At 54.1% G+C, this 24,956-nt stretch overlaps 1 protein-coding gene across 1 annotated transcript; it reads left to right on the top strand.

Annotated features, from left to right (window-relative positions):
- The first annotated feature begins 5,036 nt into the window (after positions 1-5,036).
- Positions 5,037-24,378, top strand: C1QC (complement C1q C chain). The gene is made up of 8 exons (XM_047082380.1): positions 5,037-5,201; positions 6,463-7,030; positions 10,927-11,108; positions 14,210-14,760; positions 19,186-19,383; positions 20,788-20,887; positions 22,297-22,497; positions 23,667-24,378. The coding sequence occupies exons 1-8, from the start codon at positions 5,039-5,041 to the stop codon at positions 24,239-24,241; spliced, it is 2,538 nt and encodes an 845-aa protein (XP_046938336.1). The 5' UTR covers positions 5,037-5,038; the 3' UTR covers positions 24,242-24,378.
- Positions 24,379-24,956: the final 578 nt, after the last annotated feature.

Raw genomic sequence — 24,956 nt, 5'->3', positions numbered from 1 at the left:
AAGGATGTGTTCGTATCTTGATCTGGGTGGTGGAAAAGGGTATGTATTCTTGCGCACGGAAAGCCACTGAGCAGTGCGCTTAAGATTTCTGCATTTTACTCTATGTAAATGATACCTCAAATTTTTTTAATGAAAAAAAAAGAAATACAAGAACTTCAGACCCACTTTTTATAACAGTTGACTGTCTGCATTTTGCCTAATAAGATTCAGAGAGAGAAAGAGTTACAAATACCAATTTAAATAAGGTAGCGGGGGTACCGCCCTCACTTTACGCCCTCAAGGAGCCTATTTCTGGAATGAGCATGGACAGGGAGACCCGAATGGACCCGCCGTCCCCAAGTGTGTCCCAGATCCCATGAGCACCCCCCTCACCCTCCCCACCATGGTCGAAACACCTCAGCACTGTATGATTCCAGTCTTCAAAGATTCAATTCCTGCTCTGGGGTGGGGGGTGAGGGGGATATACATTAGCCAGCTGGTACCCAACTGAAGAAAGAGAACTCTGTTCTAGGGTCAAAGCCAAAACTGACAGCATAGGGCTATAGAGAAGTGATCACATGGTCTCCCACATGCTGCATTCCCAAGATCGTTTTCTGCAGTGGTAATATTGACCATTTACAATTTTTGCCTTATATGCTGATTTTTGGAACCCAAGCCACCCTCGGGTGAGAAGTGACTCTACCATAAAGAAATGGGGGATTTGGGTTCTTACTCGGACTCCAAACTAGACCTGGGCCTCATGGATTGCGACTCCACAGGCATTACAGGGCGGGGGCTCTGATCCCTCCCTCTCCTGCCTCCCCTCCAGGAGTCCGAGCTCCGGGAAAAGAGGAGGAATACCATCCATCCCCTCTGGTTGAAGGTGTCCCTGTTGTGACATTCACGGGGCTATCGCTGACCCGTTTGCTTTCACACTAATGATACGTTCATTACTATCGATGACTTTTATTTCTTTGGCAGTGTTTATACTCTTGCAGCAGCCTGATAAGTAAAATCATCCAACACTTGGAAATAAGGCAAATAGATAACCAGCGTCCTTTCAAAGTCAAATTAAAACATTGCCTAACAAGTCCTCCTAAGGGTCATCTGACACTCTAGGGGAATGTCACTTCACTTGACTTATTATTTACTATTGATCAGGGTCCAGGCTCTGTAAAGATCGCTGTTGGCTGGTAGAAGACTGATAAGTTACAAATCATTTTTGGCCAGTGAAGAAATCATGCAAATGATTTCTTTCCAATAGAGAAGACAACCCCCCAACGTTACGATTTTATTGCCCTATAAACATTAACCAGTTTTGCATCTAACTTAGCAAGCTTATGAATATTCCAGAATTCTAGTTTTGGGGTTATTGTTGGTTTTGTTTTTACTGAATCTCTCTTTTCTCTCTCTCCATATATAGGTACATATAAATATTTTCTTCTCACATCCTTCATTGAACTAGTTTTGTTGTCCTGCCATTTCCTTCATTAATAAGCTGGGGAAAAAAATCCATTCACGTGTGCTCACTATGTATTTCTCTAAGGATGGTGTATTTAAAGTTTTGAAAACTATGCTGTGAGAAGCCTTTCGCAGTGTTTGGTTTTTCCTCATGCTAACTCTGCTACTTTCTTTGTGACCTTGGGCAAGTGTTTCCGTCTCTGGTCTTTATGTGACATGTGATATTTCTTTTTTTCGAATTGCTTTTTATTTAAAATTTTTTTTAAGTTTATTTTTGAGAGAAAGAGAGAACAGAGCACTAGCGAGGGGGGCAGAGAGAAAGAAGGAGAGAGAGATACAGAATCTGAAGCAGGCTCCAGGCTCCGAGCTCCGAGATGTCAGCACAGAGCCCCATTTGGGGCTCGAACTCATGAGCCATGAGATCACGACCTGAGCTGAAGTCGGACGTTCAACCGACTAAGCCACACAGGTGCCCCTCTTTTTAATTTTTTTAATGTTTATTTATTTTTGAGAGAGAGAGAGAGAGAACATGCGGGGGAGGGACAGAAAGAAAGGGGCCAGAGGGTCTGAAGCAGGCTCTGTGCTGATAGAAGAGAGACCGATGTGGGGCTCGAATTCACGAGCCGTGAGACCATGACCTGAGCCGAAGTCGGACACTTATCTGAGCCACCCAGGCGCCCTGACGTGATAATTCTAACTCCTCTTGCAGGAAAGCAAGGCTGACACACTATAATCAAAGAAGATGGCGCTGGATCAGGTGTCACAGACCACCTGGCTCAATCTTCCTGCCTCCCACCACTCCCTCGCCTTGCTAGATGGAGAAGGTGAGGCTCAGACTGGTTAGGTAACTTGCCCAAGGTCACACAGGTATTGTTCATGATGATGACTTATTTTAATGTGGAGTTTGAGGATCCGCAGCCACCCAATGAGGAGCCTGTATCATCCCCGTTTTACAGATAGAGAAACTGAGGTCTAGAGAAATGATGTGGTTTGCCTAAGGTCACACGGTGATTATACGTGGGCATGGCCCAAGAGATTCCATCTCTCCTAACTTCCTGAATCCCCGGGGGCAAGAGAGGGGCTGGCAGGAGTTGCTCTGGGCCCCCACACTCTTATCCAGAGAACCCCCATTTGTAGCTATCGAATACATACTGGGGGTGCCACTCAAGATTGCAAATGAAAAAGGAGTCCCAGAAGCTTGAAAATGCCGGCCCTAGCCCATCTCCATCTGCCCAGGTCAATAGCCTTCCATTTTCTCCTCTTCCTCTTCCTCTTCCTCCCCTCTTCCCTTTGGTAAAATACTCAGGAAAGAAAACACACACACACACACAAACCCAAAAACCAAACATGATCATGGGAAGAAGCAGAAAGGCATGGTCAGCCGAGGACTGAACACATCGGTCTCCAGGCTGAGAGAGACAGAGTAGCTCAATCCAAAGAAGAGTGTTCCCAGGTCCACGCTGGTGAAGTGAGATGGGCTGACAGGTGGTGAGCACCCTGGCAGCGTAAGTAAGTAAGGCTAGATGATCCGGCCAAAAGGTAACAGTAATTCTCTAGATGGTAGAATTCATGGGCTTTGTTGCTGTTTTTTTTTTAATTTTTTAAGTGTTTATTTACTTTTGAGAGAGAGAGGTAGAGTGTGAGTGGGAAAGGGGCAGAGAGAGAGGGAGACACAGAATCGAAGCAGGCTCCAGGCCCTGAGCTGTCAGCACAGAGCCCAATGTGGGGCTTGAACTCACAGACTGTGAGATCATGACCTGAGCCGAAGTCAGAGGCTCAACCGACTGAGCCACCCAGACGCCCCTGTTGCTGTTTTTTAAATGTCGATAAAAGCTAATTATTAAATATTCACCATGTGCCAAGTTTTGTATGTACTTTATGTCATTAAAATGTTATAATAATCTGATGATGTAGAATCCATCGTTCCCAGTTTATGATTAAGAAAACTAAGGCCCCGTTGGGGTGCCTGGGCGGCTCAGTCGGTTAAGCCCCCGACTTCAGCTCAGGTCATGATCTCACGGTTTGTGGGTTTGAGCCCCACGTCAGGCTCTGTGCTGACAGCTTGGAGCCTGGAGCCTGCTTGGGATTCTGTGTCTCCCTCTCTCTCTGCCCCTCCCCCGCTCATGCTCGGTCTCTCAAAAATAAATAAATGTTAAAAAAAAAAAAGTTTAAAAGAAAAAAGAAAACTGAGGCCCCGGGAGGTTAAGTAACTTCCCAAGGGCAGATAGGAAGTGGCAGGTCTAGGAAGCTGATTACTGAGCTTCCCATCACTACCACACTGCCCTTTGTATTTTTCTGTATTTTCCAAGCTTTCGACGATCAGTCCAAGTTCCTGACTTTTTAAAAAATTCCTTCAGCCCTGATGTTCTCTGCCTCTCTGGTTCTCACATCCCCCCAGTACCCATCCATCTCCATCCTTGCAGACTCCTGCCTTGCAGTCCCTGCCCCCACACCAGCTGCGGCTGGGGTAGGACATTCAGTGTCCCAGTCTTGCTGAGGTCTGCTCAAAATGTCCCTGGTAGGCTTCTGACCCCTGGGGCAATGCTGGGGGCAGGTCCAGGGAAGGAGAAGGGGAAGTCAGAAGGGATGTGAAACTTGGCCACAGCCGGACAGGCGCCACCCCTGCTGGGTGTCCCACAGGGGTCCCTGGGTGGAGGACAGGAGCATCCATCCAGTTGAACTGACTGCCAGCTGAGGCAGGTAAGGCCCGCGCCTGAGGGGGTGGGGGCCCGGGGAGCTGACCTAGGAGGCTGGACAATTGAGGCCGGAGGGAGGGAGAACACTGCCAGCCGGTTCTGTGCCAGGACAGGGTTGCAAGGGGCACTGATCCAAGATCCGGAATAAGTGAGTGGGGGGACCTTTATTCCTTGGGTTTGGGAGACGGTGGGAGGTGGAAATATGGACACATCAGCTCTAGCCAGAGTTCCTAGGTTTCGGCCCCCCCCAGAACACAGGAAGCTGGGGAGAGGCTAGGGGTGTCGGAGCCAGGAGAGGGGTCCCCGTAGAGGGTACAGCGGGTGCTGAAAGGGGCCGAATGTGTAGGGGAGTGAGCACATGTGTTGTGTCAGGGGGTTGTGAATCCCCGTGCGTATGCACAGCTCTGCCATCTGGGTGAGAGAGTGTGAATTAAATAAGGCGTAGGCGCTCAATAAATATTTGTTCAATGGGATTGATCATCGGTAGGAGTATATGAATGTGTGTGTCTGGGGGAGTGAGAGGGGGAGTCTATTTGGGTGTCGGTTTGTGCTTCCAGGAGCGTGCAGTGGATTTTGAGTTTGCTCGCCGTGGTGTGCAGGTGTGGGATGAGAGGCTGTGTTTGTGTGTTTGAGTACGTAACTGTGTTGGTGTGCTCAGCTGTGTGTGTGTGTGTGTGTGTGTGTGTGTGTGTGTGTATCTGGGCAAATTTCTGGTTCTGCGTATATGTGCGGGGTCCCTGGAGCTGGGTGGAAGGCAGACTTCGGAGGCCCTCGAGGGAGTGTATGTGCCTCGGTGGTGGGGGGATGTGTACAGAACATTGTGGGCGTAGGGTTCAAGTGTATGAGTTGGGTGTGTGTGAGGGTGTGATGCCCACTCTGGCCCATGTCTCCACAGTGGCATCATGGAGGCCCCATGGGGCTGGCTGGTGGTCTGCGTGCTGGCCACATCCCTGACCTTTACAGTGACCCAGGATGTGTGCCGAGCACCAGATGGGAAGGCTGGGGCCCCAGGAGCTCCTGGCCGACCCGGACGGCCAGGCCTCAAGGGGGAGCAAGGGGAGCCAGGTGAGTACCTCCCTCTGGACCCCAGCCCCTCCTCCCTTGGCCTGGCCTGGCCACCAGGGTGGAGACTTGGGGGTGGCACCAAGAAGCGGGAATCCACCTGGGCCCCCACGTGATGCCTGCGCACTCTGCACTTGGTCCCAGAGGCTGAGGGGGCTTAGTCTTCTCTCTGGACACATCCCCAGGCTGCCAGGCCCCTCCATATCCCCCTTACTGCCTGGGTTCTCTTTTTTTTTTTTTTCTTTTTTTAATGTTTATTTATTTTTGAAGGAGAGAGAGACAGAGTGAGTGGGGGAGGAGCAGAGAGAGAGAGACAGGGAGACACAGAATCCAAAGCAGGCTCCAGGCTCTGAGCTGTCAGCACAGAGCCAGAAGTGGGACTTGAACTCATAAACCGTGAGATCATGACCCAAGCCGAAGTCAGACGCTTAACTGAGCCACCCAGGCGCCTGAGTCCTCTTTATTTGGCCTCACCTTCCTTCCCTGGAGGATGGACCACTACAAGCGATGAATGAGAAAGGTCGTGGAAAAGTGCACACTCCTGGGCTGTTGTTAAGTTACCAGAATGAATAAGGTGCTAGCCTTTAGACTCAGGAGACTTTTCTTGCTATGTAACCTCGGGCAAGTTACTGACCCTCTCTGAGCCTCAGTTTCCTCATCTGTAAACCGAAGAAATAACCCCACCTGGCACACAGAGAGGATCGACGAATGGCAACTATCCTTTCGGCTTCCTTCCAGCCCCCCACACCCAACTCTGTCATCAGAAACTCACAGTCTAGAAAACAGGTTGGGGGTGAAGGAGAAGGGAGAGGAGGACGTGCCCAGAGTGGGAGAAGGAAGTCTCAGGGAATTCTCTTGAGCCTCCCAGTCGGCACCAGGCCAGAAAGATCTGCAGAGACACTTGCAAGCATTTGCATCCAGGCGTCCTAACCCTAAAGGGATCGGGGTCAGTGGCCTGGCGGGGTGTGGAGTTCACGGCCGGCCAGAAGCACAGTGGACGAGCCAGTGTCCTGCTTTTGCCTGGACCTGACAGCTTCCCAAGTGCCTGTTTGCACTTCTTTCCACTTGATAGATAAAGAAGCTGCAGCTCAGAGGTTGGAACATTTGCCCAAGGTCACCCAGCCAGCCAGAGTCAAGGTCTTAAAGGCCCAGGCACTCCCCCATCCTCCACTGCACAGCAGCCGGGCCATCTCCCAGCTCCCATCTCCCTGAGGACTAGGGAACACTGGACTCTCACTGCAGATCTGGCCTTTCTCCCCCACAGGGGCACCTGGCGTCCGGACGGGCATCCAGGGCCGTAAAGGAGACCAGGGGGACCCTGGGCACCCTGGAAACCCTGGCAACATGGGCTTCCCTGGGCCCAGTGGCTCCCTGGGTCTCCCTGGCATCCCGGGAGTGAAAGGCATCAAGGGCAACCCAGGCAACATCAAGGACCAGCCACGGCCAGCCTTCTCGGCCATCAGGCGGAACCCACCAATGAGTGGCAACGTCGTCATCTTCGACACGGTCGTCACCAACCAGGAAGGCCCGTACCACAATAACACGGGCCAGTTCATCTGTGCTGTGTCCGGCTACTACTACTTCACTTTCCAGGTGGTGTCCAAGTGGGACATCTGCCTGTCCATCGTGTCCTCTGGGAGGGACCAGGCCCAGCGCTCCTTGGGCTTCTGTGACGCCAACGGCAAGGGAATCTTCCAGATGGTGTCCGGGAGCACGGTTCTCAAGTTACAGCACGGCGATCGGGTCTGGATCGAAAGAGACCCCGCCCAGGGCCGGATTTACCAGGGCCCTGAGGTGGACAGCGTCTTCAGTGGCTTCCTCATCTTCCCATCCATCTGAACCAGGGAAGGAGCCTCCCGACCCTGGCCTCACATGCTTCCTTTTCTGTGTGACTCTGGCCCACTCACTCCACCTCTCTGGTTGCTATGGTCTGCTCTGCCTGGGGGTGCTGTTGCTTGAGCTGTCTGAAGGGAGAGGGCTGGCTCCCGGGGCCCCTAGAACTTGCCGCTGGCTGCACGCTGTAAGGAGACTGATCTCTTCGAACCCTTCCTACAATAAATACCTGAGGCCGTGTCTGTTGAGCGTCTGTTGAGTTGCTACACTGGGCACTGGGAGGGAGCATAAGGACGACAGTTACGGAGTGCTTACGGAGTGTTTTGTATTTTACAGCAGGTATTTAGCAGGTCCTGGGAGTCCTAGGACCTAGGGCCACCACTTACCGGTTGTCCAACCACGTGCATATTATATAACTTCAGTGAACTCAGTTTCCTTATCTGTAACATGGGAATAACAACGGCACCTACTTCAAAGCGTTGTTGAGAGGATTGAGTGACTTAATATATGAAAATTGCAGAGCCGTTCCTGAGTCAGAGTAAGGGCTGAGTAAGTCCTAGGTATTATTATGCTTTGTTTAATCTGTACAGCTGAGGGGTGAGGTGGGTATCACGACCCTATTTTACAGATAACGAAGCAGGTTGGAGTCTGGGGCTGGATATAAGGCCCAAGGTCAGCGTTTAAGTAGAGGAGCTGGGGTCTGAACCCAAGTCTTACTAGCCAAGTGAGGCTAAGCCACAGCCTGACACGTGCTTTCCAACCTTGAACCAGAAAAACATGGGCAAGACTCAGACAGGGGTGGTAATCGAAGCCAGGTTTCCTGAGTCCGGCCCTGAGCTTCCTCTCAGGCAGGCATGTGAGGCTGGGGCTGCTGCTCGCTGGGCATCAACTGGGCTGCAACTGAGAAGGCCTGGAATTCTCATGGTGCCTTCCCAGGGTCCCACTTAGCCTGTCCAGGAACACTCGGAAGCAAGAAGCCTCGCTATGTCCTCCGTATGTGAAGACAATAAGGAGACCGGGAGTTCAGTCCTAGGCTGTCCAATGCCCTGCACATTTTCTCAAAGGAAGCCATCTGTGCTTTGTGCTGTGCGCACATCACACACCTGCACACCACGCAGGCATACCCATCTTCCTCAGGTTGCACGTGACCCACATTCCCCCATGGAGACCTGTCTACTTCCCACTGAAACACGGGCACAGGAATCCCCTTCTTCGCTGCACACCAACCCAGGCCCTTAGATACACCGTGCACACCCCTGGACGTGCACACTAGTTACACCCTCAAACCCACAGTCGGACTTGGGATACCGGTGACACGCAGATGTGCATGTCCTCCTCACTCTCCAACATGCACATGCCTTAGAAATGCCCCGGTTCTCCCACATGCTGACCCTGTCACACTACACTGGGCCGTCCTCTGAGCCACGGGGACCGTGTCTCCCACCCACTAACTGACACACAAGCAGCCTGGGAGTCCTCACATACCACCCCCTCCCCAGCACCCTGGCCTCTGACATACACCCAAGACCCTCTCCTGGGGCTGCCCTGCCCTGCCCCCACCGACAGCCTCTGGGGTTTGGGGAGAAGAGAGTGACCCCTCTGTAGCCCCAGCAGAGTGCTGGACTCCCCATGGCCTCTCTGCCTCCTTCAGGCCTCCACTCTGCCCCAGCTCTCTGCCTCCTTGCCCAGAACACACTCTCCCACGGACTGGGAAAAGAAACCCATCTTTGTGTATCTACGATGGGCTGGACATTTCCTAGCCATTGATGCATCTAATCTCAGCAATCCCTCTTCACTGGTTCAGAGAAAGGAGATCCCTATCCAAGGTCACACTGCCAGAAAGCGGCAGGACCTAGATTTGAACCAGCTCTGCCTGACCCCAAAGTGGAGACCTCCTTTCCTTGCAACGGGACTCAGAGACGTCAGGAGTGCGGGCCCCGTAAGTGGTGGAAGAGACCCGGCTACAGAAATGTGAGTGCAGGGAGTAAATTCCACCCACACACTGCACACCCTGCCCGCCCTCCCCCTCACTGGGCAAATCACTGGCCAGGCTGGATGGAGGAACGGGCAGAGCTAGGCTGGGCCTGGCTGCTGGGGCAAGGGCGGGCTGAGCATGGGCTGAGGCTGCCACCTGCTGGACAAGACAGACCCAGGCGCAAACGAGATGAGAACTGAAGATGGGAGCCCCAGGTGCCATTCGGGTCCCCCTCCCCGCCCCCCTGCCAGCGCTGTGTCTATCATTTATGCTTTTCCCAGCCCTCCCCCTGCTGGGGACTTTCAGGGTCAAGGACATTCACATCCTTGCGCTCATCCCACACTCTGCAGCCCTGTGCCACGGGGTAGAGGGACAGACTGGGAAACTGAGGCCCTAAGGGTCAGTTGGTGAGGCAGGGACAGAGCTCTGAACTCCTGCTCATGCCCGGCACCAGCCTAAGCCCTGTACATGCATCATACACTGGGTCCTCACCACCGCCCTGCATGGGAGCTATTGGAACCCCTCATTCACAGAGGGGGACCTGATGCTCAGGAAGGTCAAACCCCTCACCCCGAGTGACACGGGTGGCAAGTGTGGGGTCAGGGCTGGAGCCCTCTACTGCTCGACAGCCCCTTCCTCTTCTGAATCTCATAGGAGGAGAAGAGGAAGAGAGGAGAGGAGCCTCTCTCGGCTCTGCCCAAACTGGCCCCAACCAGCAACGCCTCACCAGCTCCCACAGGCTGCAAGACCAGATGCAGGGGTGCCAGAGGCGGTGCGGGCAGGGAGGCTGGGATCGTCAAGGGCCCCAGCAAAGGAAGAGGCACGGACATGCGAAGCCCGGGCCTCCCCCACCACCCAGTATACAGATGGGAAGGCTAAGGCCTGGAGGAGCCAGTGGTTTGCTGAGGGCCTCAGAGCAAGGGAGTGGGCAGGGCTGGAAAATCTGAGGCCACTGACTCTGTAGCCAGAGTCCCACCACAGCAGGCTGCTTGCCATCAAAGCTTGTCCATCCTGGGTGTCCACCTCCAAGTATAACCAATGGGAGGGGCAAATGGAAGTTTCTAGAATAAGGCTTGCCACTTGACAAGTGCATATGAGGCTAAGCAGAGGCTAAGCAGAGCAAGACTTTGGACCCCAAGAATGGATTCGCTGTGTGACCTTTGGTAAGGGCTTTCACCTCCCTGGGCCTCAGTTTCCTCATCTGTAAAGGGGGAATTATAACTTCCTCCTAGGGATATTGTAAAATAGCTGAGTCTCAGGCACTGTAAATGCCAACATATAGGGATGGGCTGAACTGGACACACACACACACACACACACACACATGCTTCAGCAGATCCGGGGGAGGGGACATTTCCCCTTTTCAGACGCTCATGATCCGGGGCGGGGGGGACACAGGGTCAGCCTAGCTCAGTACCGAAAAGAAAGTATTGAGTCAGGAAAAATGATGGGAAAGGGGATGTGGGACTGGGGGCAGGGTGAGCAGAGGGGAGGGGGCCGCCCAGCCTGCTCTGGGCCCTCTCTGCTGTGTCCGCTCTGACACCGTGTCCTCCAGTCGGGGAGAGGGGAAGCAGATTTGAGGATACCTCTGTGACCAGACCAGAATCCTGCCACCCCCAGGTGAGGCCAAGACCCCGGCTGAGAGGGAGCAAATGGCAGTTTCTCCCTGCTACCTCCCTGAAACATGGGGACAGCTTGATTTGTGAGAGGAAGGAGGGTCCCCATCACTGCTGAGCTAAAGGTCCCGGCTCAGAGAAGAGGCCCCATCCTCCATCCATCCTGTGGTCCCAGGACCCAAGGGGCAAGGGGCCTGGGGAAGGGACCTATAGGCTCCTGAGGGCTATCAAAAGACCAGCGAGGAGGGTGAGTGAGGGGCCAGGGGGCCAACTCAGCTCTCTCCCTACCCAGATCCTTCCCCAGGATGGACACAGTGTCCAGCTCCCGGCACCCCCTTGGACTAAACCTGCTGATGCTCTTGCTGGTGCTGCCACTTGGGGGCCAGGCCAGCACAGGCTGCTACGGGATCCCCGGGATGCCAGGCCTGCCGGGGGCCCCAGGGAAGGACGGACACGATGGCCTGCCGGGGCCCAAGGGTGAGCCAGGTGAGTCTGCTGGGCTTCTGGGGAGGGGTCACCTAAGACCTGGGGGCAGCAGGCACAGTGTGCATCTGGCACTAACCTGGGGGAGAAGGGCAGCGACTTGTTGGCGAGAAGTACAGTCCCTACGGACGCACCTGCTCCCAGGACAGAGTCCAGCTTTCCCAGCAGGTGTAACCCCTCTTTTCTCAGAGCCCAGGCCTTGGTCCTCCATATTCCCCTCTCTGTGCCTCAGTTTCTCATCTGACAACAGGGAGAGAACAAAAGCACCTGCCCCAGAAGGTGGCAGGGAGGATCACAGGAGATGACCCACCTGAAGACCTTGACAAACTCTAAAGTGCTGTGCTGTTTATTACAGCTCCTCCATCCATCACCTGCCCTGCAACACGGACCCCTGGGGGGGGGGCGGGGCCCATGTAGGGAACGTCCACAATGCACAGAGGGCCGGGCTTCAGTTCCCAGCCCTACCACTTCCCTGTGCAGAGCGCCTCAGTCTCCTCACCTATAAAATGGGGAGATAGTACCTACTGCACGGGGTGCTGTAAGGGGAGGATTAAGTAAGTTGCTACTAAAGCAGCATCTGGCACATGGTAGGTCTCAGGTAAGTGTAGGCTATGCGTGGTATAGCTGTTGTCCTCACTGTTTTTATGGGAGATCTGTGCTCACCCGTCTCCCTGGGATCCTGGGTAGTTGGGCCATGGGGAGTGAGAAGTCAGGATTGCAGATTGATGGGCAAGCCCTAGCATGAGCCAAGGGGGCTGAGAACACGAAGGGGCCCTGGTGCTGAGCAAGCACCAGAGTCTGGGGGCGACTTGTTTGTCAGAAGGTGCGTATCCAGGATGCAGCGTGTCTGGAGCCAGCGCGGGTGAGACTGGGGTGAGGTTGGGCAGAAGTGATGGGGGGGGCGGTTGGCAGAGGCAGTGGGGGTGTGGGAGGCCGGTGGCAAGGAACGTCCTTAGGGATTTCCCCACCGTCACCTTCTCTCCTGGCAATAGAATGGGATTTTGCCAACATTCCAGAAGGAATTCTCTAATTCAAGGTGAGCCGAATAAGGCTCTCGGTTCTGCCATCTTTTGAGATCCCACACCGCACGCTGCCTCTGGCCATCTCACAGCTCAGTGGCGGATGGCCACCAATTATTGAGCGCCTACTACATACCAGCCATGGTTCCAAATGCTCAGCATATGCTTACCTTACAGGGTAGATAAAATTGTTAACTCTGTTTTGCAAGTGAGAAAACTGAGGCCAAAATCCTTTTTAAAAGTGCCTGACTGCCATTTTACAAATGTCAAACTTGAGGTTCAGAGAGTTGGAGGAACTTGCCCAAGTCACACTGTGGAATCCTGTCCCACTCCAAAGTGCCTTTAGTCACTACCTTCCCCTGCCTCTCAGGCCCCTCCCCAGTGCATGTCCTCCCCCTCCCAATCAGTTGTCTGGAGGGATGAGACACGGCCCTGCATCACTGACAACCGTCACCAGGAGCTGACCCTATGGAGCACTTCCTATGAGGTGCCCAGCACATGCCTTCCCCCACTCCAAGCTCCCAGAAGCTCTCTGGGATCTCTATTATATCCTTTCCTCAATTAGGCAAGCAGAGGCTTGGGGAGGGGAGGTCACACAACTTTAGCCTGCATCTGTTGGATCCTCAACCCCCTCTCCTAACCCCGGGACCAAACAGGCTCACAAGCCATAGAAGATCTGTCACAAATAGGTCTGTCTGCACAGACACCCAACCCTAAGGAAGTAGGAAACGGCCATGAGGGCTGGCAGAGTCGGCCAAAGAGGGCTTCCTGGAGGAGGAGACTAGAGCCAGGCCCTAAAAGATGAGTACAGTTTGGAAAGGGGAGAAAAATCTCACAGAGGCTCAGATAATCAGGGCTGTCACAAGAATCACATCCTCTGACTGGGACTCAGCCAGACTTGATTTTCGATCCTGACTCCACCTCCTCCTGGCTGCGTGGCCTTGAGCAAGTCTTTGGCCTCAGTTTCCTCATCTGTAATATGAGAGAAATGGAACCAGCCCAGGCGTCATAGGGGCTCCAGTGGGCTGAATGGGGCCGGGGGAGCTGGAGAAATCAACCCCCTTGGTGGGGGCCACTTCTGTTTGGGCTCCATCCAGTGATTCCCATGTGCTAAGCCGGCCTGGGGTGGTTCCATCTCAGGAAGGGATACAGGTTTTGTGGGGCTCTGAACCTTATAAAATATTGAGGCCTCTCTTTAAAAAATAATACAAAATTATAGGTACATTTGACTGCGGGGAAGGGGGTGGTGACACAAATCTACACGTGCTACAAGACTGTACTAGAACTATACACACACACGTGCAAATGAATGCACGTGCAAAGTGGATGGTCCAAAGGTGAGTTTTCCCGTTTTGATATCGTACTTTAGTTATGCGAGATGTGCCGCGGGGGAAAGCTAAGCAAAGAATACACGGGCTCTTCTTGTCCCCCCCCACCCCGCTTTTTCTTGGCAACTTCCTGTGAATCTATAATTATTTCAACATAAAAAGTCGACAAAATTTTAAGAGTAATGTTAGGCAAAGGGCCTTGAAGGGGCCAGCGCAAGTTAATGGGGCCTAAAGAATAAGTTTCATGAGCTTTCCAGGAAATGGGCCTCCGACCAATCTTCTGATTTTTGTCAAGAAACACTCAGAAGCAAAACTGTCAGGTGAGGTTTGGATTTGTTAATGTTGGGCTCTAAATAAAACGTTTAAGAAAACACCGTGCAGGCCACACAGAAGCCCTCTGAGGCCACACGCTGGCTGTGGGTTGACAGTCAAGGCCTCTGACGTGCTCTCTGAGACCCTGCCCGGTTCTGACACCTCCTGAGGCTGGCGAGTCCCACCCTCTCCACCGTAAATGTGGAAACTGAAGCCAAGAGACAGGGGAGCGTCTTAGCGCTGGGAGAACAAGTCCATGGGGGAGGCCGGACCCCAACCAGGGCCTCCCTCCAACTCTCTGCACGCTTACCCCCAGGTGATCCAGTCCATCTGGAGAAGGACGTTCCAGAGACCAAACTCTGGTGGCACGTCCCCTGGAGGACACCCAGGGTCCCTGTTCCTGTCCCCTGCCCCATCACTTCCTTCCCACCTACTCTCTCCCCAGGAATCCCAGCTATCCCTGGAACTCAAGGACCCAAGGGTCAGAAGGGAGAACGCGGCACACCTGGGCATCCCGGGAAAAATGGCCCCACGGGAACGGCTGGTAGTCCAGGGGTTCCCGGCCTCATGGGACCCCCTGGGGAGCCGGGCGAGGAGGGCAGATACAAGCAGAAGCACCAGTCTGTCTTCACGGTCACACGGCAGACATCCCAGTACCCCACGGCCAACAGCCTGGTCAAGTTCAACGTAGCCATCACCAACCCGCAGGGCGATTATGACACAAGCACCGGCAAGTTCACCTGCAGAGTCCCGGGTCTTTACTACTTTGTGTACCACACGTCGCAGACGGCCAACCTGTGCGTGCTGCTGTACCGGAGTGGTGTCAGGGTGACCACCTTCTGTGACCACCTGTCCAACAGGAAGCAGGTCAGCTCGGGCGGTGTGCTGCTGCAGCTGCAGGCGGGTGAGCAGGTGTGGCTGGCGGTCAATGACTACAACGGCATGGTGGGCACCGAAGGCTCGGACAGCGTCTTCTCTGGCTTCCTGCTCTTTCCTGACTAGGGCAGCCAGGCCCGCTCCAGGCCCGGGGCCGCCCCGCTCCCCTCAGCTTCCCTGCAAGAACCGCTGTGCCCAGGCCCTTCTCCCCACCTGATGGACTCCTCCTCCAGGAAGCCCGCCCTGACGCCCTTGCCCCAACTTCTCTCCCTCCTCCGAACTCCTTCAGGAGTCACTGCTTTGAGACTTAACCAGCACCCTCTAACACTGTCGATGGTTTTTTTTTTTTTCCCCCAAGTCTCCGGAAAGGCAAGGTGATATATAAATAAATAAATAAATATGGAAAAATGTGGCACGGTTCAGGCTTCTCACTGCCAAGTCCTCAAAGGAGCAGGCCTCTTCATCCTCAGCTTTGCACCTGTCACAGCCACCCATGGGCTCTAGACTCAGACAGAGCGTCCAGTTGGTGTTCAGTTAAAGGTTGGTGCCAGTGTTAAGACACTCAGCGTCCTGTGGCCATTTCAGAGAGGGATGCTCCAGTGTGATTAAAGGCTGCAAGAGGTCCCCAATGTGCCATCTGTTGTCACTTGTTTGGGTGACAGGTGCTACTGTCATTAAAGGTATCTGTGCTCACAGGCAAACAGGAGTGTTTGAATTCCCAGGCCTATGTTGACCTATGCTGAAGTTTGGAAGCACCTGTGGGCTCAGGTAAGCCCAATGTAGACAAAGAACAGATCTGTAATGGATTTGTGCCCAATTAATGAGTTAATGGGGGTGAATGAATGAATGAACAGTGGGTAAATGAGTGACTAAAAGCAGAGTAAATGAATGAGTGCATTTAAAAAATCTTAATAGCTTGTATTTATTGAGCACTTACTATACCCCAGGCATGATGCTAACCGATCTATTAAGTCATTAATATTCATCACGGTGCTCTGAGATGGGCATGAATCAGTGAGGGAGTGAGACTCTGTCCCCAGTTTCACCCCGAATACTGGCAAACTCTGGGAGCCTCCAAGAGATCAACTAACACCACTGCTGCCCACAAGCCGCCAGGCTTCCCCTGCAAGGTTCCTGATGGTTGGGCCCAGCAAGTATGATCCTTGCCGGAGGACCAGGAGGTTAGACACTAGCCACAGCACTTCCACTGTGGTGACCATGAGAAGGGCTGACAGTTCAAATTCAAAAATGATAGAAAGCATAACGTTCCTGTGCAGACTGCCAGTCCAGCCTCGGAGCCCAGGGAGACCCAAAGTTCGCTCAGGCGTAGGAGAACCTGCCTGGGCCTAGCTGGGATCTCAGCTTGGTTCCACAAGGCCCCGTGGAGCTCACAGAGGCACCAGCCCACTGAGGTGGGCTGAACGACAGGCGGCTGCGGCCTAATTCCACGACTACCTCCGTCCACTTTGGCTCCTTCGTTCGTGAGAGGAGACATTTCACACCCCCCACGCCTTTGCCGTGATCCTGCACAGCGCCCCCCCCCCCCCACTCACACGAATCCTCATCCACCTGGACGATACACACTCAACTGTCAGGGTTCAACACAAAGATCACCCCTCCTCCACGGAACCTTCCCCAATTTCCCATTTGTGTCCCCACAGTGACCTCCAGAGCCTTGGATCACAAACGCCTGTCTTTTTAGAGCCTCGGTTTCCCAATCTGGTGGCACAGCAAAATCATCTGCAGATTTGTTTACAAGAAAAAAAAAAAAAGATTTCTGGAATCAAGGCTTTTTTTCATAAAAGTTTGCAGAGGACGGGGATATGGGTGAGTAGGTCGTTGGCCAGGTGAAGTCAAAGCACATAGTTCTCGGGGCGCCTGGGTGGCTCAGTCAATTAAGCATCCGACTTTGGCTCAGGTCATCATCTCTGGGTTTGTGAGTTCGAGTCCCACACGGGCTCTCGGCTGTCAACGCAGAGCCTGCTTTGGATCCTCTGTCCTCCTCTCCCTGCCCCTCCCCCACTCTCAAAAATAAATAAACATTAAAAAAAAATAAAGCACATGGTCCTCTAGCTGGTTTTCAGACACTCACTCACTGACACGTCTGCCCTCTCTGCTGGACGGTGAGTATCCTTGAGGTCACTTTGATAGACGCCTAGCACATAGGAGGGGCATGGGAAATACCCCAGATGGGAAGGAAGGAGGGCTACACACACACACACACACACACACACACACACACACACACGAGAGGGAACAGAGGCAAAGGCCTAGGAACCCAGCCTGGTTCACGGGGTGCCTCTGGCCGGGTCGCAGGGCCACTCTCTTCATGACTCTCCTCCATCAACCACTTAGCAGTCTGCCCAGCAGTGCCCCGAGTGATACATCTTTCTTCTCATTTCTCTTTTGTTTAAAAAATCAATACACCGTTTATGTGGGCCACAGTGTCAGATCAGAAACCTGTACTTTGGAAGCGACAATTTTTTTTTTTTTTTTTGCCATTTTTGTTTTCCATAATTGTTTCCTTGTTGTTCTCTCTTTGTCAGGAGAGACAGGCCTTTGAGAATGCCAGCTTGTCTGCTGGGCTGAGGGAAACCTGGCGAGGGTTTCTAAGGGGGGGCAGGCAAGGGAGGTTGGGACAGGGACGGGAAAAAGACACGCCAAGCTGCAAGGAATGCCTTTTTGACCACAAGATGTGGAGGGTTTATAAGTTTCTTCTCCCACCCTGGGTAGGGATCATCCCCCCTATCTCAGGGATGCGAGCAATGATTTCACAGATACAGAGACCAGCTGACTCCTACTCAGGGGCCACGGTCCAGGGACCCCTCTGCACCTGCTCCCTGATCCACACTTGGCTCCCCATGCTCCCAGGCTCCAAGAACTCGGCCTTCTCTTCATAAATATAGCACTGTCCCCAGGTTTGCATCGGGGGCCTACCAAAAGCTGAACCCTGGACATGCCAGGTTACCTCACTGGCCCCCCACAACCCATGCCCCCACATTCATATTTGGGAAACTGAGGCCAATAAATGTGCCTGAGGCCACATAGCTGGAAAAAGGCAAAGCTGGGATTTAAACTTGGCAGGGGCTGCTTCTTTCTGTTCTTAGTCTCAAACTGTCTACCCCAAGTTCAAGCTCACCTATTCCCATTGCCATTGGGAACCCACAGAAGGACCCCGGACCCGCAACCTACGAATCTACAATTTTCTAGGTTCAGAGACCAGCTGGTACAGAGCTCCACCCTTCTCCCTGCCCAGAATACACTGCCTTTCCCTCCTCATCCAGCCCGAGTCCCTTCCCGTCTATAGTTGGCTGAGCCCAGAGACCCTTTGGTTTTATCAAATAAGTCTTTTCCTTCCCTAACACCCACTGCAGGTAACACTTAATTTCCATCAATCAGCATCCACAAGCCCAAAGATATTCTATCTCCAAGCACAAGTAGGGCCCTCCTGACCTATGGCAGCTCCTGGTGCCAGCTGGGCAACCATCCCTGTGAGGGGCATCACGGTGCCTTAGATGCAGCCTCCGCAAACAGGCTGAGAGTCTGGGGCCAGGGATGCCTTGCTCTGAGGCCTGCACCTGCCCCTTGTATGAGGTGTGGGCTCCGGCAGTCTCCTCCTTTTTCTGACATTTGTCACAGAAGCCATGAAACCACTGTGTCATTCAATGTTGAACACCAGTCTCCCCAAGTAGAAGCAATTCCCCTGGGGACAGGAGCCATGGCTGGTTTGCTTGTGGGTCTGTCTCCAGCACCTAGCACAGAGAGGCTCGTGGTAACTATTTATTCTTTCTCCCCTCCGAGCCTCAGTTTCCCATACATAAGGTGAGGGGAAGGAGCTGGGTGATCTCCAAGCCCCTCTCCAGCCCTGACTTGGTGTGATTCCAGGATCAACAAGCAATAAGCCCCTGCCTCTGTCCATTATTGTCATCAGCGTCGAGCCCTGCTGGAAGCAGAGGAAGGGCTATAAATAAATAATAACCACATTTAAAATTCATTATTAGATAATTTTCTGAGAACAGGGCGAGAGCAGAAGTACAGAATGGGAAGAGGCAGAGAAGATGAACCCAGAAAAGGGAAGCCTGAGACATGGCGTGATATTAACAACTGACATGTGTGCTGCACTTTACGCTTTACCCTCCACGATCCCAGATGAGCTCCCCAGTGCCCCATGCCGTCTATAGAGCAGGTATAGTCCCACCACAGAGCAGAGGAAATGGGGGCTCCCTTGGGTTCTCTTGGCTGAGAACATTTAGACCCCCGTTTGAGACCTTAGGAATCACACTCTGATGAGTGGCAGAGCCAGATCACGGATCCAGGTTCCTGACTCCAAATCCGGTGCTCAGGCACCAGGCCAGCCATGTTCTCGTTTCAATGAGGAACAGCTACGTCTGCTGTAGGGGATCACAAGGTCAGGGGCCTTGGCACGCAAGCCACCGGTTGTGGACATTCTCCCAGGACAGACTGTTCCCCCAACAGCTGCTGAGCTGGCGAAACCAAAGTGGCCACCTACCCACCGCATTTACAGTAAACCCCTCCCGATTGCAGAAATGCGGCCTGAAACTGCCGGGTGGGCTGAGAGTGGAGGGGGCCGTCCTGCTGGGCCCATGGGAGGGGGCCCTCAGGGGAAGGCCCTTCCTGTCTCTGGGGAATGGAACTTCCCCTTTGGACCGAGAGCAGCAGGCTCCTGGCTCCCAGCCCCACTGCTGCCCAGCCGAGCGGCCCCACAGGACACGAGGTTCCCAGGTGAGGACGGGGCTCAGGACCTGGGGGGACTGGCCAGCCGGACAATATGGCGGAGGGTGATGATTCCCAAAGTGTAGACTTTGAATCTCTGCCTTGGGCGATTAACAGTGTGGACCCCCAGGCCCAACCCCAGACCTGGGGAGCCAAACTTCCCGTGGGTGCACTTGGGCATCTACTATTGCCCGGGACCCCAGGTGATGGGAGCAGCCTAAAATGGGAGCCACCAACATAAGGGCTTTGGAATCACCAAGACTCAAGCTGAGTCCTGCTTCTGTGTCTTAGATGCTGGTGACCTGGGGCAAGTCATGTAACCTCTCTCATCCTAGACCCTCTCTGGGAATGATGGAACCTTCTAGGGGCCCTAGGAGCCCTGAAGGAGATTAAGCTCACCCAGCGCTTAGCGAACTACCTGGTTTAAGATATGTCAGAGGCCGAGGTGGAATTAGAACCCAGGCCCCCCTTCACCCAGCCCAGCATTTTTCCAGCACCTGCCTTCTCTCATTCCCTCTCCGTCTGCTGAGAATAGCTCAGCTTGACTCTTTCAAGGAATGCATTTGCCTCGTAGGTGGAGCTGCGATTAGTGGTTAGTTGGTCTGATAACTAACTGCATGTTTATAAAGGCGGGCGTGGGATCAGACACCACACTAGAGACCTCATTCCTCTCAGATGCCATCTCTTGCCATCCTCTGGCGGTCCTGTGGGTAGCAGTTAACTCTGCCAAAGAGGCCCAGAGAGGTTAAGGCACTTGTCTCAGGCCATACAGCGAGGTGGCAGTTTGAAGTCTCGTCGGTCTGACTCCAAGTCGGGGAAAAGGAGCTGTCGGGGCTGGAAGGAGAGGGGAGGGTTGGCGACACGGGAAAGATGTGAGGGGCAAGGCCGACGGTGGTGATGGATGGCGAGGGCAGGGCTCGAACCAGATGCCCAGCTCTGAGACTCAGCGGCCCCTGAGAGCATCTTCCCACTCCCCCTGCCACCTTCTGCTTCCCTAGGAAGCCTGGGTCTCACTGTGGGTCTGGACCTGCTGTCCCCATCGCCCCGACCCCCTGTTTGCCGCTCTCCACCCCTGGGCTGTACCCACCTGAGATCTCCTCTCCCTGAGCCCTATCTCCCAAAGGGGCTGGCCCCTGCTTTACTTTTCCAACCATCCTCCGTCATATCCCAACGCTTGGGGATTCCTGGATGGCAGGGATAATACAAAAATAGCGAATATTCCTTTAGCATTTCTGGCGTGCCAGGGCCTACATCATCTATCCTCCCACCAACCCTATGTGGCAAGGATTAGTATTATCCCCATTTCAGGGAAGGGGAAACTCGCCAGAGAGGAGAAGCGATTTGCTTGGGGCCCTCCCCTGCGAGTGGACCCTGATTTGGACCCTGGAAGCGCGGCTGTCCTTCTGACCCCAGAGACCTCTCACCACCGCCTCTGACACATCCTGCTCTCTGGGCAGCGACAGCAGCAGGAACAGTAACCATAAAATAGCCTCCTTCACCGAGCGCCAGCCCCGTACCCAGTGCTGCTCAAAACACAGCCACTCATTAGCCCCCGTCAGGCTGTCTGCATCCAAAGCCCACGTTTTAAACCACCAGGCTTAACAGCCTCCTAGCAGAACACCCTGTGAGTTGTAAGGTCTAGTGGACGTGGTAGGTGCTCGGAAAGGCTGGTTGGAATCCCAGCCACAAGGCAGCTGTGTGACCTTGATGGAGGTTCCTGCCCTCTCCAGTACCCAGTTTCCCCATCTGTAGAAGGAGAGAGCTGGGGGCTTTATTGGGGCGGGAGGGGCTGTTGTAAAGACCACATTAAATGAGATAGTAGCACATAAAGTATTTGGCCCAGAGCCTGGCTAAGTGCCCAATGCATGGATTACTGAAGTTGTCAAATCTGTCATTTTGTAAAACCTCCAGGAACGGGTACTTATGCAAAGATAATCGTTTTAGGTTAAATTTATATTATGTGAATGTCACCTCAATTTTTCAAAAAACTTTGGACTAGAATGTTAAGGGCCCTTCCGTCTTGAGAATCCATGCTGAGGGGCTCTGGCTGTGCCGACCGGCTCGGTTCTTCCTAGTTCCCTGGTATTCGGGAGGGACCGGCCCTTCCCACTCGCCGGGGCCTGCGGAGGGACCTGAGAACATCCCATCAGCAGAGATGGCCTGGGGTGCTGGCAGGGATACCTGCTTCAGAGCCAGACGGGCCTGGGTTTGAATCCTGGCTACCGTCCTTCCCGTGTGACCGTGAGCCAGTGTCTTAGCCTCTTTGAGCTTCAGGGTCCTTGTCGGTATGAAAATAATAGCTTTTTCCAGGCAGGGCCGCTCTGAGGATGTCAAGTGGCCCAAAGCCTGCAAATCACAGCCTTGACCTCCCATCCCTCTGACCCCTCACTCCCTTCCAGCCTCACTGGCCTCCCAGCTGGCCCTCGACACTCCAGGCTCTCTGTCCTCCCTCTAGGCCTTTGCCTCCACTTCCTTTCCTCCCAGAACATTCTTGCCCCAGCCCTTTCTGAACCTCTGGGTCCTGGCCTGAACACCACTTCTCGGAGACGCTGTCCCCATCTAGAAGACTTTCCTAATGGGAGGACTTCTTCTCCCAGAAAACCATCCACCCGCCCCTCAAGCCTGGTTACTCGGCCTCCAGGCACCCCTACGTTTCTCACAGATCACTCTGCACTGTCTCTCTTTCCATTTACTTGAATGTTGACCTGTTTACTGCCTGCCTTCCCCTCGAAGGCCAGCTCCGTGAAGGCAGGGGCCGTATCCGTCTTACTCCAGCACCCAGCGCGGGGTCCGGTCTGGTAGCTGGGACATGCTCGGTGAACGCACGGACGAGCGGATGCATGAGTGAAGAAACGCGAGGAGTCTCCATGGTGGTAAAACCCACTCCACCTTCTCCCCCCACCCCTGCAGGAGGTAGCTGAGCCGGGCCAGTGATGAAGACCGTGAGGGATGGCGTCTTAGCATCCCTGCTGCTGCTGCTGCTGCTGTCCCTGTTTCTGCTTGAGGTCTCTTGGGCCCAAAGCAGCTGCACCGGGCACCCGGCCATCCCCGGCATCCCGGGCATTCCCGGGGCACCGGGCTCTCCTGGCACGCCCGGGACCCCAGGGATAAAAGGAGAGAAAGGTACTGCAGGCTTTGGGGTTACTCCCATGTCATCGAGCCAGGCCCTGTCTCCTGCCCCCCCCAGTCACAGCTGCCTACCCGAGAGATCGCACAAGCCCCCACAAATCCATCGGCTTGCCAAGGCCCATCCCCCACCCCGACCCGTGCAATGACTCTGCAAGGAGGGGATTCTGATTCCCATTTTACAGCCGGAAAAACTGATGCCCAGGAAGGCTATCAACTTGCCCAAGGGAGCCCAGTAAATGTTGAGGCTGAGATCAGGCCATGGCTCTCTTACCCTTAACTCCGGGTAGAGAGACAGAAAACCACTGCAGTGGCTGTCTCCCCGGGAAGTGGCTACCCAGCTCTCAACTATTTCCTCACCCATACAATGCAGGCAGATACTTTGTGGGGTTGTCACAGGGTTCAAAGGAGACTTCCTGCCATGAAACCCCACCCCCACCCCCAGAAAATGCCGTTCATCCGTTCATTTAACCAAAACCAACCACCGTCCTCACATAACCGCGTGTAACCCACACAATCTCGCAAACTACCATCGTCCCCATTGTACAGAGGAGGACGCTGAGTCCCGGAGAACGTGCCTCCGTCAAGGTGACCCGATGAATAATGGCAGGTGGGGCAGGAGGACATCCATCTGTCCCCTGGGCCTGTGCTCTCAGCCACTATACTCCACCACTTTACTGGAAAAGAGGTTTTATCTCGCGCTGTGCCGAACCAAGGGGCAGCGGCTGCTTGGAGTGGCCGTGAGAAGGCTTCCAAGGCCCCCTGGAAGCCCACTGCACAGGAAAGAATGCTGGGATTGATTAAAGATGTCTGCCCTGGGGGAGCGAGTGGAGAGGGATAGCACATGTGCCAAGAATTCATTATCCCCGCTCCAGGCATTAAGCCCAAACAAGGGAGCCTGGATGAGCTGGTGAGGAGGGCAGGCCCAGCACTTTCCCTAAGGAGACGCCACCCTCCACACCTCGGGCGTCAGTTCCCATTGCTGCCAGGCACATCGCAGACTCAGAAAGCTGGGCTGGAAGGAGAACCCCCACCGCCAGGGAAGCTGAGGCCCAGAGAGAAGCAGGGACATGTCAGAAGTTACACGGCCAGGCTCCCTGCCTCCCAGCCCGGGGCTCCTTCCGTGGTTCTCTGGCCCATCATTTCTCCCGTCTCTCCTTTTCCAGGGCTGCCAGGGCTGGCTGGAGACCATGGCGAGTTTGGGGAGAAGGGAGACCCAGGGATTCCTGGGAATCCAGGAAAAGTAGGCCCCAAGGGCCCCGTTGGCCCCAAAGGTTCCCCAGGGCCCCCCGGAGCCCGCGGCCCCAAGGGTGAATCAGGAGACTACAAGGCCACACAGAAAATCGCCTTCTGTGCCAAGAGGACCATCAACAGTGCCCTTCGGCGGGACCAGGCCATCCGCTTCGACCAGGTGATCACCAACCTGAACAACAACTACGAATCTCGAAGCGGCAAGTTCACCTGCAGGGTGCCCGGCATTTACTACTTCACCTACCATGCCAGCTCGCGAGGAAACCTCTGCGTGAACCTCATGCGGGGCCGGGAGCAAATGCAGAAGGTGGTTACCTTCTGCGACTACGTCCACAACACCTTCCAGGTCTCCACGGGCAGCATGGTCCTCAAGCTGAAGCAGGGGGAGAACGTCTTCCTGCAGGCCACTGACAAGAACTCCCTGGTGGGCATAGAAGGTGCCAACAGCATCTTCTCTGGGTTCCTGCTCTTCCCAGATGTGGAGGCATGAGCTGTGGGGCTGACTGCCTCCCTCCCCAACCCCGCCCCCACCAGCAATGCTCACGTTACCCCCACCACTCCCCCACCCAGCCAAAACACACAGAAGGGCTCCATGGATGTTCCTGAAAGAATGAGTAAATAAAATTTTCACAGGCCAAGGAAGTGGTCTAATTCAACTCTGCGTCCCAGCAGCTGGCACATAGTAGGTGCCCAGAAATGCTGCTTAAATGCTGGTTGGACGACTGTACAACCAATAATGAATGAATGAATGAATGACCTCTGAAAACAGAAACTGTATCTGATTGGAGGTGACTGGAGAGCCAGATTCTGTGCCCAGCTCTGTGACAGCCACATAGTGGGAGACGGGGAGGGAACACCAGCTAGGGAGCAACTTCTATGCTCCAAGCACTGGGCTAGACCTTTTCACTCTCTCATGAATCCTCACCCTCATCCCGGGAGACAGGTTGCATTGCACCCAGTTTACGGAGGAGAAAACTGAGCACCGGAGGGATGAAGGGACCGTCCTCAATCGCACAGGCAGACCTGGCTCTGTCCACTGATGACCCGAGACCTCTTTCGAGGCAACATATCGAGTCAGCCACTATAAGCTTCCTGCTTACAACGTCACATACCTCGCCCCCGCCAAGGGATCCAGGGGTCTTCCTCCAATGTCTTAACTCACCATGAAACCAAGACCCTTCCCTCTTGATCCTCCCCACATGCAC

The sequence above is a fragment of the Lynx rufus genome, unplaced genomic scaffold (genome assembly GCF_022079265.1).
Source record: "Lynx rufus isolate CCGP_SWC_20201006 ecotype Redwood Valley unplaced genomic scaffold, mLynRuf1.p SCAF_2, whole genome shotgun sequence".
In the NCBI taxonomy this organism is placed as follows: domain Eukaryota; kingdom Metazoa; phylum Chordata; class Mammalia; order Carnivora; family Felidae; genus Lynx; species Lynx rufus.
Note: the sequence above shows the minus strand (reverse complement) of the source record. Positions and strands in the feature narration are given on the sequence as shown.